This window comes from Anser cygnoides, chromosome 11 (genome assembly GCF_040182565.1).
Source record: "Anser cygnoides isolate HZ-2024a breed goose chromosome 11, Taihu_goose_T2T_genome, whole genome shotgun sequence".
Lineage (NCBI taxonomy): Eukaryota > Metazoa > Chordata > Aves > Anseriformes > Anatidae > Anser > Anser cygnoides.
Genome location: NC_089883.1, coordinates 421,375 through 435,544, shown reverse-complemented (window position 1 = coordinate 435,544; position 14,170 = coordinate 421,375). Strand labels below are relative to the sequence as shown.

The 14,170-nt window shown below is 72.2% G+C and overlaps 1 protein-coding gene across 1 annotated transcript; it reads left to right on the top strand.

The window, feature by feature from the left end:
• The first annotated feature begins 2,307 nt into the window (after nucleotides 1-2,307).
• SEMA4B (semaphorin 4B) lies at nucleotides 2,308-14,160 on the top strand. The gene is made up of 15 exons (XM_067003727.1): nucleotides 2,308-2,438; nucleotides 6,229-6,403; nucleotides 9,069-9,229; nucleotides 9,552-9,614; nucleotides 9,707-9,805; nucleotides 9,904-10,015; nucleotides 10,134-10,250; nucleotides 10,349-10,506; nucleotides 11,000-11,181; nucleotides 11,308-11,458; nucleotides 11,596-11,806; nucleotides 11,895-12,010; nucleotides 12,244-12,407; nucleotides 12,488-12,582; nucleotides 12,726-14,160. The coding sequence occupies exons 2-15, from the start codon at nucleotides 6,301-6,303 to the stop codon at nucleotides 13,499-13,501; spliced, it is 2,508 nt and encodes an 835-aa protein (XP_066859828.1). The 5' UTR covers nucleotides 2,308-2,438; nucleotides 6,229-6,300; the 3' UTR covers nucleotides 13,502-14,160.
• The last annotated feature ends 10 nt before the right edge of the window (nucleotides 14,161-14,170 follow it).

The following is a 14,170-nucleotide window of genomic DNA, read 5'->3' as shown; positions in this document are numbered from 1 at the left end:
CCCCCTCGGCCGGGGCACCCCCCCGGCACACAGCTAGCCCCTCGGCTCCGTGCGTTTCTGGCGGCGCTCGGAGGGGCGCGGCGGAGGTGCCCGTGCCCCCCGCGGGCAGGGGCCGTGGCTCCCGCACGGCTGGGCCAGCAGGGGCCCCGCTGCCGGCTCGGCCCGGGGCTCGGCGCTCCGGCTTTCCCTACATAGCTAGAAGCGAGCGACCCTGCGCGTGCCAGCGCGTGACGCAGGGCGGACGGGCCGAGCGGGACGCGCAGCCGCCGCCACCTCCACCAGCCTCGCCTGGCCTGACCCCGGCACCGGGGGGAGACGCGCCTCGGGGCACCCCCAGAGCGTGCACGGGGGCCGGGAGGGGTGCAGGGGCCCGGAGCGCTGCCGTCCCTCTGCACGGGCCAGGCCGGCGGCTTTTTTTAGCTGCGGGGGCCGGGCAGGTCCCGCTCCGGGAAGGAAGGCAGAACAACAGCCACCAGCCCCGAGCAGAGGGGCTGCGGAGAGGAGGCAGGGCCCGGCGCTGACGTCTGTTGGCTTTAACATTAACCAGAGCCGCAGCCCACAGGGCTGCCGGCTGCGGGGGGCCGCTGCTCCGGGGCAGCGTGTGGGAGCTGGGTCCCACCACCCTCCCACAGCACCCTCCCACAGCACCCTGCCCCGCGCACAGCCCTGCAGCTGCAGGGACAGCGCCGTGGGGCTGCCCCACAGCAGGGGGCCAGCGGCGTCACCCCAGCACAGGGCCTGGGGCTGCCCCACGGCACCGGCTGCAGCCCTGCCAAGCCTGCGGTCGCAGCCTCCCAGTGACCGGGCTCTCGCAGGGACGAGGTCAGGACAGCGCGGCCCTGGGCATGCAGGCTCTGGCCGTGCTGACGGAGCAGCCATGTGGCACCGGCCCAGGGAAGGGCTGCCTTTGAACAAAGGAGGCATCCCTGGCCGGAGCCCAGCCCACACGCCCCAGGCTGCTGCCAGAGCAGCTCCCCCCGCAGCTGGGTGGCCCCAGGAGGGTCCGTGCGGGCTGGCCGGGCTCGCTGTGGGGGCCGGGGCCATGCTCCAGCCAGCCCTGCGTGGGGAGCAGCGCGTGCAGGCAGGCTGACTCCAGCTTTTTGGGGCACTGAGAGCCCAGCCAGAGGAACAGCAAGGATCCGGGGAGGGAAGGGGGGCTGTCTTTGCCCCCATACAGCAACCCCACACCTCACCCCCGCACCCTAGGGCCCATGGGCTGCACAGAGGCAGCAGCTGCAGGGACCCCATCCCCACTGGGTAGGGGCAGCCAGGGCCACGCGGAGCAGGGCAGCACGGCCACCCCAGGGACGCAGCGTGACATCAGGCAGAGCAGATGGCAGCGCCTGGGGACATGGCGCAGCTGAAAACACAAGTGGAACCTCCACAAAGGAGGACGGGGAGCCTGGAGGTGTAGGGCTGAGGCTGACTGGCCCCGTGTCCCTGCCTGGCCCAGCGCTGGGCAGCAGCTTGGTGCTCGCTCACAGCACCTACTCCCTGCAGGGCTGGTGCTGCTGCCACAGCTCTGCTCGCAGGCTGGGGGGACTCAGCCCACTGGACCCCCGTGCTGGGGCACAGCCACGTGCCCAGCTCCCCTCACCCCTGCGGCTCAGCCCCCTGCCCCGTTCCTCCCTCTGTGCCCGGTGCCCGGCCGCCCCCACCCTGCCTACCCCCGGGCTGGCCAGGGGCCCCCCTCCGGCTGCCTCAAGCACCAGCTCAGGCCCACGAAACCCCATCGGCTCTGCTCACCGATGGCACCCGGCCAGCAGCCTCCAGCCCTGTACCACCGAGCAGACACCTGCAGCCATGTGCTGCTGCAGAACGCCCGGAGCTGCACATCACCGCCGGGGCCTCACGGCAACGCCTGCAGCCACACGCGCTCGTACCTGGTGTCCCTGCACCCACCTCGCAGCACCAACACCCCTGCTGCTGGGGCAGCACTCCCCTCCCCGTACTGGGGACCCCAGGCTCTCGCCCCGGGCAGGGCCCCCCGCAGCAGCCGTGCTGCAGGACCCCGCAGGGCCCCACTCCCCACCGGCCCCGGGCTCCGCTGGCCGCCGTGCAGCCGGCGCTGCTGGGGCGAGCGGCATCGTGCCAGGGACCCCCCACCCCGGGACCCCCCGCCGCCCCCGAGCAGAGGCGGAGCCCCCCGCTCACGCCGCCCAGGGCCGGGGCTGCCCCGGCTTCAGCCCCCCGAGGCAGGAACAACGCCCGCCCCCTCCCCGGCCCCCCGCCCCCGAGCCCCGGCGGGGCGGGACGGCGGCAGCGCTGCCGGTGGCGGAGCCGCGGGCGGGGGCGGCCGGGCGGGGCGGCCCTTTGTTGCGAGCGGCGGGCGGAGCAGCCGGAGCCGCCCCGGAGCCGCCCCGCGCCCCGCCGCGGGCGGGGAGCCCCGGAGCCGCCCCGCGCTGCAGGCGGGTCCCGCCGCGCCGCGCCCGGAGCCGGTAAGCGGCGGGGCGCGGGGGGGGGAGTGTGTGTGAGCGCGTGTGTGTGTGAGCGTGCAAGGGGGGGGGGTGCACGGGAGGGGTGTGCGGGGGGAGGTGAGCGCTGCTGGGCGAGCACTTGTGTGCGGGGGGAGGCGTGTGCGTGCACAGGGCGTGCAAGGCGATGTGCGGGCGCTTGCACGGGGCTCCCCACGCGATGTGTGTGTGCAGGGGCGGCCACTGCCCTGGGTTTGCCGGGGCGCGGGGGTGGCAGAGGGCCTGTGTGTGTGCAGCGTGCGTGCAACGTGCGTGGATAGCTGTGCAGCGTGCGTGTGGCTGCGCGTGCAGGGTGCAGGAGCACTCGGGGCTACGTGTGTGGATGGCTGCCCGCCCCAGAGCGTGGGGCTGTGCTCACCGGGGGCGTTCCCAGGTGTGTGTGTTTGCAGGGTGGGGTGTGTGCCTCCCGTAAGCCACCGTGCGTGTGTTTACATGTGTGTCGGGCGCGCGGTACGCGCGGTGCTTGCCCGAGGAAGTGTTCTGGACGGACGTCTGGGTTTCTTGTAAGGAGGCGTGTGCGCTCACTCGGTGTCAGGTATGGGGCACGCGTGTGTGCTGCGTGTGCCACGTGTGTGGATGTGTGCACAGCGCCGGGATGCCTGCAGGCTGCACACGTGCTGCGTGTCCCAGGTGTGCCGGCTGCGCCCGATGGTGTTAGGTACCTCAGCAGCCTGTGGGCTTGGGGGCACAGGTAAAGCGGGGGCCACAGAGGTCATGGAGTCAGGGACCCCCTCTTCCTGCAGGCAGCACCGCAGTGAAGGGTGCTGCTGTGGGGTGGGGGGAGCAGGGCCAAAGAACACCAGCACTGGCCTAAACTCTGTGGGGCCAGGGCTGGCTGGGAAGGGGTCACGTATCCCTGAGCCAGGGCCCCCTGTTTCCTGCACCCTGGGAGCAGAAGTACCTGGGCTCGGAGACCACCACATCCCAGCGCTCCAAGGGGTGCTCGGTGTCTCAGTTTTGCCCTGTGCCAGTGGTGCCCAACAAGCAGCTGGGGCTGAAGGTAGTGTCCCACGTGTCCTGCAGCCTCGCAGGCCAGCAGCATGCACCGGCAGGCACACAGATTGTACAGGAGAATGGGGCAAGGGAGGGGGGATGGCTGCGTTTTGTAGGGTCCAGAGGGCCCCTGCCACAGGGCCAAAGGGGACTCTGCAGGGCAGCGTGGGGCCAGCACCTGGACAAAGAGAAGGGACGTCCAGGTGGTGGGGCCAGAGCTGGCTGGGGAGGTGTGGGGCACAGGGACAGGCAGGTGGGAGCAGGGCTGCAGCCCCTTGGGAGGCCCCCGGCTCGGCAGGGGGCACGGCCGGTGCCTGCAGAACCGGTAAGATGCCCAGGGGCCCTGGGCCTCAGGGTGCCCCTCCTGCACCGCGGCTGGAAGCTGCCGCAGCCCCTGGTCCCGAGCGGGGCCTCTTCCCCGCTGCCTGCCGGCGTGCAGCGAAGCAGAGCAGGCGTGCGTGCTCCGCGCTCCCCCCGCCGCGCTGACCGCGGCTGTGCCTCCCGAGGCAGCCCCGCTCCAGCGGGACACGCGTCCTTCTCTGAGCTGCTGGCACTGAGCAGCTGGGGCTGGGAGCATCTGTGCGTGAATCAGCAGGGCCCGGCAGCGCGCGGCTGCAGGTGTGCGTGCGAGCGCGCTCCCGCTCTGCCTGTGTGCGCGGCTGGGGGGAGGAGGGGGTCTTGCGAGGACGGCCTGGTGCTGTCTGGCAGCCTCCAGGAGGGAGCCGAGCTGGGGGCGTGCGCGCCGTCCCCGGGAGATGTGGGTCAGGAGGAAAAGCCTGTGTGTGTAGGCTGTGTGTAAGCGCGGCTGGAGTCTCCAAGCAGGGGATGTGCCTGTGCCGTGCCCATGCCGGGGCAGGTTGATGAGCAGGGCTTGAGCACGCAGGCGGCAGCAGCGGGGCGGCTCTGGCCCCAGCTCCTCGCAGGAAGCAGCACGGCTCTGCGCTGCCTTCCCAGCCACCTGCAGGAGCAGGGCGGAGGGCTTCAGCGTGGGAATTTGGTTCAAAAACCACCAGCGCGCCTGCCAGTTGACCCTAGGCCACAGGTTTTGGTGCTGCCCGGGCCCGACACCCCGAGCAATTTCCCCATCCCTAACCGCTGTTGCAGGTGGAGGGGCGGGAGGGCTGGCACGGCGGCCGCACATGTGCGTGCAGGTACGGGCAGAGCTGCGCAGGGCACGCAGGCACGCACATGCCCGCCCGGGTGCTGCGCCTGCGCGCCGAGCGAGGGGCACGGTGCTGCAGGGTGCCCCTCGCGCTGCCCCGCGCTGGCAGCCTGCGTGGGCAGGCGGAGGAGATAAATGGGAGTTTGTCGTAAACAGGCCGGGCTGCCAGCAGCGGGCTGGGGAGCTGTTCCAGACGCGCTGCCGGCAGGCGCTTAAAGGCGCAGGCTCCGGACTCGCCCCGCTGCCCTGCTCCTGCCCGGCCAGGCAGCCTGGGCCGGGGCACCCTGCCCGGCCTGTCCTGCCCACCCTGCCCTGCCTGTCCTGCCCGCCTGGCCTGAGAGCGGCCGTCCTCCCCCTGGGGGTTCCCACTGCTGCGTGCCGTCACACCAGGGGGTTGGCACTGCGCTCCCGTGGCCACGCGCAGGCGATGCTCAGGTCCTCAGGGCCCCTGCGGGAACCCCCGGGGTTGCAGCAGGCAGGGGGGGCATCGCTGCAGGGGCGAGCGTCCACTCTCCCACCCCACACAGGGTGATGCTGCCCAGCCCTGTGACGCAGAGTCACGGCCCTGTCTGTGGCGCTTCCCGGGCAAAGGGTGCTGATAAGGCAGGTGGGGTAGAGCCCCGGCCCGTGCCCAGGAAGGGATGGCGGCCGCAGCGGGAGCGGGGATGGAGCCGAGCCAAGGAGGGAGGCAGGGGCCCCGCTGGTAGCCCCAGTCACTGGGCGCCAGGTTTGGCCCCGGAGCGGGCACCGTCCGGTCGTGTCCCACTGGCAGAGCGGGGAAGCGGGGCACAGCCCTGCCAGGAGTGTGGGGGCGCCTCCCGGGCGGGGGGCTCACACAAGGGGCCCTGCTGCTGGGGGGGCGATGGCCCAGGGGCGCAGGGCCGCGGCTGGCCCAGCAGGCAGCCAGGGGCTCTGCCCCAGGCATAGGAGCGAAGTGGCTGGGCGGGCCTCGGCCCCGGGAGGGCTGCCGAGGAGAGACCCCTTCCCTTTCCCCCCTGTTGCCATGGCAAAATAAGCAGCTGTCATTAATAACACATTTCCATGGCAACCGCTGGACGAGCGCGGCGGTTCTCCGGGGGTCTGCGTGTGCTTTTGTGAGGGGGCGGCGAGCCCCCCGCGGCCCGGCCCCGCGCCCCCGGGGACAGCCCGTCGGGGCTGGCAGCGCCCCTGCCCTGCGCCGCGGGGTGCCGCCCGCCGCGGACACCGGCGGCAGCGAGCCTTGCCCCGGGGATGCCGCGGCCCAGGCTGCGTCCCCCCGGCAGGGCGGCGGGCGCTGGGCTGTGCCGGGAGCGCGGGCGGGCGGCTCGGGGCGCAGCCGGAGCGGAGGCGCTCGGGCACCGCCGGGGAAGCCCGCGGCACGGTGCCCCCTCCCCGGGGGGCTGCGGTGCCCAGCAGCGGGTCCCGGCGGGGCGGGGAGGAGGCCGCGGGGCTGGGCTCGGCGGGGCTGGGCTGGGCGCTGCGCCCCGTGCCGGTGCCCGAGCGGGCGGGCGGGGAGCCCCGCGGGCCGGGGCGGGCCGGGGCGGGCCGGGGCCGGGGGGGGGGCGGGGGGCGGTGCCGAGCCGAGCCGAGCCGCGCCGCTCAGCCCCTCTCTCCCCACAGGTCTGCAGCGCCCGGGGCGGCTTCGCGGGACGCCGCGGAGGCCCGGCTCGGCCCGGCCCGGCTCGGCTCGCCATGGCGCCGCGGCCGGCGCTGCCCGTCCTGGCGCACTCGGTGCTGGCGGCGCTGCTGCTCTCGGCGGCGCAGGAGCCGGTGCCGCGGGTCAGCCTGCCCTACGGTGAGTGCCTGCGGGGCTGCGCGGGGGGACGGACGGGGCGGGCCCGGGGGCTGGCCGGGCACCCCGCCGCCGGCACCCGTGGGACCCCGTCCGGGGGCGCGGGGGGGAGCCCCGGCGGCGGGGCTGCCCCGAGCATCTCGCCGTGCCCGACGGCCGCCCCTGGGGGGCGCGGGCTGCCCCCGCCCGCTCGGCCGGGACCGGGACCGGGACCGGGGTTGGCCTCCCCCGGCCGTGGGACGGAGCCGGCCCCGCCGCCCCGGCGTGGAAACGCCTTGTGACAGCCCGCGGGGTGCTGAGCCTGCACAGCTCCCTCCCAGCCAGCCCGGCAAGCCGGGGCTCGCTGCGCTCCGGGGGCTGCCGGCAGCGCGGACACGCGGGGAGCAGCGGGGGCTGCGTGGTGGGCATGGGGCAGAGCCCCCGGGCTGCAGGCGCGGCGGTCGGGGAGCACGGAGCTGGGGCAGGGTGCTCGGAGCTGGGGCAGGGTGCTCGTGTCCCCCGCGCACGGGGTGCGTGAGCGTGGGAGGGGGCGAGCCGGCCACAGGGGCTCTGCCCGTTGGCACTCCACGCGGCTCCGGCCCCGCCACGGCAGCCAGGGTGCCTGCGGGACCCCCTCACGGCTGGGGGTCTGCGCAGCCCCTCGCCGTGCCCGGCCCCAGGAGCTCTGGGACCCCCTGGCCCTGGACTGGGCTGGGGAAGGGGCTGGGGAGGGGCGGCCCAGGGCAAGTGGGGTCCTGGCAGGCAGAGCCCCCCCTCGCCCTGCAGAGCCCCTCCTGGCTGCTGCCTGGGGCTACGTGCCACCGGTTGACGTTGGGGGGGGGTCAGCGTCAGGACACTCCTGGGGGCAGCTCGGGTTGGCACCGGCAGCCACGGGCCCGGCTCCATTGGCCGGCACTGAGGCTGTGGCGTGGGCAGCCCACAAGTGTTGAGGCTCGCTGGGCTCCCAGAGGTGGCTAAATCCAGCTGCCGTTGGCGAGCGGTGCCTGTCCCTCGCTGGCTCCTGGCTGGGGACAGCTGGGGAGGGCGCGGTGGCTTTGGGTCAGGACAGTTCTGGCACGGGAGTGCTCTCTGGCTCCGTGTGCTGTGGTTCATCGGCGTGGACGTGGCCCTGCCACGTGCTCCCGTGACCGCCGGCCACAGTTGTGGTGGCACCAGCAGATCTGGGACCTGCTGAGTGGGTTGGGATGGATGGGAGCCCCCGGAGCCAGCGGGACAGCCCAGCTCGGCACCGTGCCTTGCCACACCGTGCCGTGCCACACCGTGCGTGCACAGACCGGTTCTGGCCCAGCTCTGCCCGCCTGCAGAGGCTGTTTTGGCAGCGGCTGCAGCCTGGGCTCATGGCTGTGGGGGGAACCTGGGGGTCCCGACCTAGATCCCCCCAGTGCCACTGCAGGAGCGGGCAGGGGGTGCCGGCAGCAGCGTGCATCCAAAAGTGGCTCCTGTGTGGGGCTTGCGGTTGGCAGGGGGGAGGAGCAGGCAAGCTGCTCCCCTTGAGCGGCTGGATGTGCCTCCAGCAGGTTTGTCTGGAAGAAGCAGGTCTTGTCCTAACAGGTCCCCCTGGCAGCCAGCACAGGCTCCAGAGCTCCCAGGCTGGGAGAGCTCTGCGGGGTGCAGGGGCTGCTGCTGCCCCTCTGCTGGCCGCGCTGCACCTGCCACGGGTGGCGTAGCCCTGACACCTGGGCACGGGACCCCTTGGCAGGATGCGGCTCCCTGGGGCATCCTTCCCTCTGTGCTGCCCCAAGGGAGGTGGCGTCAGAGGGCAGGCACTGGGCCAGGTGCCCTGGACTGTGCCCAGGCTGCCGGGATCGGGGAAGGGCTGTGCCGTGCCTTCTGGGGAGGGAGCCCAGGGTGCTTGTCAGGCACAGCAGGTGGGGATCGGGGTTGGGAGTGCTGTGTCCCTGCGGGGCTGTGTTGTGCCCCCCCATGCTCGCCCTGGCTGCAGTGGTGCCAGCAGGAGAGCAGGGAGAGGAGCAGGGTCCTGCCCCGGCAGCGCTGCCAGCACCCGAGCGCACCGGACAGAGTCCGTGCAGCAGCTGGCACTGAGCAGGGGCCGGGCAGGTCGGGGCATCCCCGGGGAGCTGTGGGTCAGGGGTGAGGGAGTTGGCAGCGTGAGTCAGCCCGACGTGTCCCACTGACACAGCGAGGCCGTCTGAATCAGAGGGCTGCTGGCGGGAGAGGAAGGGCTTCCGGGGCAAGGCCACCCACGCGGGACAGGCGCTCGCCTGACTCAGCCGCTGCCCAGGGCTGGTGCGGGCAGCTGCTGGGGCAGTGCCGGGGGGCTCTGCGGGAGGGGGTCCCCCCAGGGCTGGCTGCAGGGCTGAGCCCGGAGGGGCCGCGCTGCCCTGTGCTGGGCAGAGTGCCTGCAGTGCTGTGCGCCCCGGGGCCATCCCCGGGGGCCAGGATGCTGCAGCCCGTGCTCACAGCAGTGCAGACGTCGCCCTCGGGTGTTATTGCAGCTGTTTGTGGTTCGCTGCGGTGCCGGGGGTGCAGCCGGCTGTGGCGCAGCCAGCCCGGCCCAAGCTGCCAGGTCCCTCAGCGAAGGGCGAGGGGAGCTGCCCCATCTCAGTCTGCTGCCTTCTGCCTCGTGTCACGGCCGCTGCGGAGGTCGGTGTGGTGCGCGCAGCCCAGAGCAGCGTGCGCGGTGCTGATCCCTCGCTCTCCCCCGCAGACTCTGCCGAGCGGGTCGTGCACCGCTTCAAGGTGCCCGGCGTGTCCAACTACACGGCGCTGCTGCTGAGCCCGGACGGCGGCACCCTCTACCTGGGGGCGCGCGAGGTGCTCTTCGCCGTCAACACCAGCCACTTCCAGCCCGGCGCGCCGGCCCGCAGGGTGAGCCCGTGTGGAGGGGCTGAGCCCCGCAGGACCACGGAGCCCCGGGGAGGGCTGGGGGCACCGAGCCCAAGTTCGGCGCGGGTTCCCTTCCGTGCAAGACCTGGCGCTTTTTGCAGCCGGTTGGGACAGCAAGGAGGCTGCTGCCCCAGCTGTGCTGGCAGCGGGTGCTCAGCCCCAGGCGGCAGCTGCCTCGCCGGCCCCGTGTGGGATGGAGCCAAGGGAGGACACCGGTGCTGGGGCCAAGCTCTGCCAGCCCCAGGAGGGGTGTCAGGGAGCCAGCCGGTGACGGGGGCTCCCAGTGACTGTCCCCTCTCTGCAGCTGCCGTGGGGCGCGGATGAGGAGAAGAAGAGGCAGTGTGTGTTCAAGGGCAAGGACCCCCAGGTGAGCCCAGCGGGATGTGCTGCCTGGGGCCGGCAGTGCCCCGTGCGCTGCACCTGCAGGCGCGGTGGCTGAGCCCTGTCCTCCCCCTGCAGAGGGACTGTCACAACTACATCAAGATGCTGCTGCAGCTGAACAGCACCCACCTCTACACCTGCGGGACCTGCGCCTTCAGCCCCGCCTGCGCCTACATTGTGAGCATGGGGAGGGTGCCGGGGGGCCCTGTGGGGCCGCGAGTCCCCAGGGTGGGAGGCGGGCGCCGTGCCGTGCTCACAGCCCCGTCCCCTCGCAGAACGTGCAGCACTTCAGCCTGGAGCGAGATGCGTCAGGAAGGGTGCTGCTGGAAGACGGGAAGGGACGCTGCCCCTTCGACCCTGAGTACCGGTCCACCGCCGTCATGGTCGGTAAGGCACGTGCACCCTCGTCCTCTGCGGCGGGCCGAACCAGGGCCAGGCACGGGCAGCCCCGGTGGGAGCGGGTCCGTGTCCGTGCTGGGTCCCAGCAGGAGCTTCTCTCTGTCAGACGGCGAGCTCTATGCCGGGACTGTCAGCAACTTCCAGGGCAACGAGCCCACCATCTACCGCAGCCAGGAGAGCCGCATCGCCCTCAAGACGGAGAACTCCCTCAACTGGCTGCAGGGTGAGGGGGGCTGGGACGGCAGGTCGGGTCGTCGGCCCTGGGCCAGGGGAGGTGCAGGGACGGGGACGGGGTGGTGCTGAAGGCGCCTGTGCCCCCAGACCCAGTCTTCGTGGGCTCAGCCTACCTGCGGGAGAGCCTGCCTGCCGGCAACCCCGAGGGTGACGACGACAAGGTCTACTTCTTCTTCAGCGAGACTGGCAAGGAGTTTGACTACTTCGAGAACACCATTGTCTCACGCATCGCACGCGTGTGCAAGGTGGGCGCGGGGCAGCGGGGGCACACGTGGGGAGGATGTGCCCGGCATGTCGCTGATGCGGGGCAGGGGGTAGGGGGTATGTGGGACCACCCTGCACATGTCTGTCCCTGGGAAGGGACCAGCACCTGCGGGGGAGCCCTCCGGGGCAGTTACAGCTCCACGGTGCCCAGCCCAGCTCAAGCTTGTTGCCCCTGCTTGCCCCACTGGTAGCAGCAGCCCTTCCCTGCCTCCTGTGCCCCCCGATGTAGGGGACACAAACCCGTCCTCCTCCGGGATTGCATTTCCCTTCTCCTGTGCATGCTGCTTTGCTTGTGCCTCCCTAGCCCTGGGGCTGCTCTGGCCAGGGCCTCAGCGCTGCCGCGTGGACAGACGGAGCCCCTGTCCCCTCAGCCAGCCCGGGGGGCTCCGCAGCATGGGGGCATCCCCGTGGGGCTCCCCCGTGGGGCAGCAGAGCCATCGTGCCCCATGCCCTGACCCCCCGGTGCCTGCACAGGGGGACCAGGGCGGGGAGCGGGTGCTGCAGAGGCGGTGGACGACCTTCCTGAAGGCACAGCTGCTCTGCTCGCACCCCGAGGACGGCTTCCCCTTCAACGTGCTGCAGGACGTCTTCGTGCTCACGCCGGGGGAGCTGCGCTGGAAGGAGACGGTCTTCTACGGGGTCTTCACCTCGCAGTGGTGAGCGGCGCGGGGGGGCGCAGGGGGCAGCGGGGTCGGCTCCAGCCACCCCTGGGTTCCCAGAGGCGTGTGAGGCTCAGCGGAGCCGCGGTGCCTGACCCTGCCGTGGGCTTCACCTCTCCCCAGGAACAAGGGTGGCCTGGGCAGCTCGGCGGTGTGCGCCTTCCCCATCCGCAGCGTGCAGAGGGCCTTCAGCGGGCTCTACAAGGAGGTGAACCGCGAGACACAGCAGTGGTATACGGACACCAGCCCCGTGCCGGAGCCCCGTCCAGGCACGGTACGTGGCCCTGGGCACAACTGCAGGACGGGGGCAGCCCCTGCGCCCGCCGCCACCTCCATCCCTCTGGGTCCTGGCAGTGGCGGCAGGGCCACCCGCTGCCCCACACCCCGGCTGACCCCCTCCTCTCTCCCCAGTGCATCACCAGCCACACGCGGCACCTGAAGATCAACTCGTCCCTCCAGATGCCGGACCGTGTGCTGAACTTCATCAAGGACCATTTCCTGATGGACAGCCCCGTCCGGAGCCAGCCACTGCTGCTGCAGAGCCGCCTGCGCTACCAGCAGATCGGCGTCCACCGCGCGCAGGGCCTCCACGGCACCTACGACGTCCTCTTCCTGGGCACGGGTGGGTGCAGCCCGGGGGCTGGACGGGGCGGGATGGGACAGGCACCGCGTGCCCTCAGCCCCACTCAGCACGGGCCTTGTGTTTGCAGACGACGGCCGCTTGCACAAGGCTGTGCATGTGAACCACAGGGTGCACATCATCGAGGAGATCCACCTCTTCCCCGCCGGGCAGCCCGTTCTGCAGCTGCTGCTGGACCACGACCAGGCAGGGGCCGGGCACGGGCGCTGTGGGGTTGGAGCAAGGGGAGGTGTTGCGAGGGGCAGGGATCTGCTCGTGGTTTGGGGATCACTTTCTCCCTCCTTGCCAGGCCCCCGCTGTGCTGGGAGCTGTGACTCCGAGCCCAAGGCTGGAGAGCCCCGGAGGGCTGGGATCCGGCCCTGCCGCAGGTGTTGGGGCCGGGGCTGTGACACTGACCCCCTCCTGCCTCCCCACTGCAGGGCCTGGTCTACGCAGCCTCCTACGCGGCGGTGGCTCAGGTGCCCTTTGCCAACTGCAGCCTGTACCGCAGCTGTGGCGAGTGCGTGCTGGCGCGGGACCCCTTCTGCGCCTGGAGCCGGGGCGCCTGCCGCAGCACCGCCCTGCACCCTTCGGCGCACCCCCAGTAAGTGCCGCACCCCGGGAAGTGCTGCACCCAGCCCCCTGCAGCCCCCAGCACCCTGACCCCCCCTTCCTCTGCCCCAGGCTCTGGGCCCAGGACATCGAAGGCGCTGACACGGAGCGGCTCTGCCAGTCGGCCAACGTGTCCCAGCCCCGTCCCCGCATCCTTCTGACCCCAGGTGAGATGCTGCCAGGGCGCTGCCCTGCGGCAGGGGCTGCTGCCGGCCCCAGGCCCCTGCTTGGCCCCCCTCAGCTCCCCCAGCACCCACAGCAGCAGGGTCCCGCAGCCTTGCTGACGTCCCCGCGGGTTGTCTCCCCGCAGCTTCGGGCACCCCGTGCCAGCAGATCCAGCTGCCGCCTAACGCGGTGCGCCCGCTGCCGTGCCGCCTGCTCTCCAACCTGGCCTCGCGGCGCTGGCTGCACAACGGCGCCCCTGTCAACGCCTCCTACCTGGTGCTGCCCGAGGGGGCCCTCATCCTGGTGGGCAGCCCCGAGCGGGCGGGCACCTACGAGTGCTGGTCGCTGGAGGAAGGCTTCCGCAAGCTGATGGCCAGCTACTGCGTGGGCGTGCAGGAGCTGGCCCACGGGCCGCTGGAGGCCGGCAGCAAGGTGTCCGCCGGCCGGGATGCCCTGGAGGCCATCAGCACCTCGCGGAGCACCTCGGCAGTGGGCAGTGCCGCAGCCCGGCTGGACGGCAAGACCTACTGGACTGAGTTCCTGGTGATGTGCGTGCTCTTCGCCACGGCCGTGCTCGTGCTGGCCCTCTTCCTCCTGCACCGGCACCGCGACGGCATGAAAGCCTTGCTGGAGCCCGCAGACCCCGGCCGGCACCAGAAGCCGCCCCGCAAGCCCGTGGAGAGCCTGCCCCTGAACGGCAGCAGCCTGCCCAGCGCGGTGCCCGAGCACAAGGGCTACCAGGCCCTGCAGGACAACTACATCGTCAGCACCCCCGTGCACGAGCCCCTGGGCACCACGCGCGCCTTCTCCGAGTCGGAGAAGAGGCCCCTCCACGTCCGGGACAGCTTCGTGGAGGTGTCTCCAGCCTGCCAAAGACCCCGGGTGCGCCTGGGCTCTGAGATCCAGGACTCGGTGGTGTGACGGGGGATGAGCCCAGCCCCCTTGCGCATGACTGCCTCTGCTCTGCTGAGCCTCGCCGGCCCGCGGTGCCGCGGCTGGGATCGGTGTTCGTCTGTGTGTGCATGCCCGGAGCCCGCGCCCACCACGCCACGTGCTCAACTGCCGGAGGTCCTGGGGCGCTGCCCGGGCACCACCTCAGCTCCAGCCCCACGCCTTGGGATGGGGCCGGCGGCTCCTGGCGCGGAGGGGCATCGCGTGCCTTCCAGGGACGGGTGGGATTCCTCCCGCAGCCCTGCGTCCCTGCCACGGGATGGACACGGTGCCCGGCACGGGCTGCCGGCGCAGCCCCGGACCCGTCTATGCAGAGGGCAGGGGGGGGGTCGGCCGCAGCCCCCCCTAAACCCTGACTCACTGTGACGTCCCGCTGCGGGACTCAGAGCCACGCATGCGGCCGGGTGGTGCCAGAGCGCAGCGGCCCCGCGGCATGTGCTGTGTGTCTGTGCTTGGTTCGGTTTTAATATGTTGAAAATGTGAATCGTGTCCTGGGGAGAGGGGGGAGCAGGCAGCAGAGCTCACCCCGTGAAGAGCTGGCAGGGCTCATGCCCCTCGCCCATGCGCTCCCCGATGTGCGTGTGCAGAAACGTCTGTGGTTTTTACATAAAGTTCTGGTGTCTCCTTTGTACGCGTGTG

What these genes read in the sequence shown, in the direction of transcription:
- SEMA4B (XM_067003727.1), top strand. Translation starts at nt 6,301, where the DNA reads ATGGCGCCGCGGCCGGCGCTGCCCGTCCTGGCGCACTCGGTGCTGGCG. An exon ending in GGGGTCTTCACCTCGCAGTG is followed by an intron (nt 11,182 to 11,307) that starts GTGAGCGGCGCG and finishes ACCTCTCCCCAG; the next exon opens with GAACAAGGGTGGCCTGGGCA. An exon ending in CGTCCTCTTCCTGGGCACGG is followed by an intron (nt 11,807 to 11,894) that starts GTGGGTGCAGCC and finishes TTGTGTTTGCAG; the next exon opens with ACGACGGCCGCTTGCACAAG.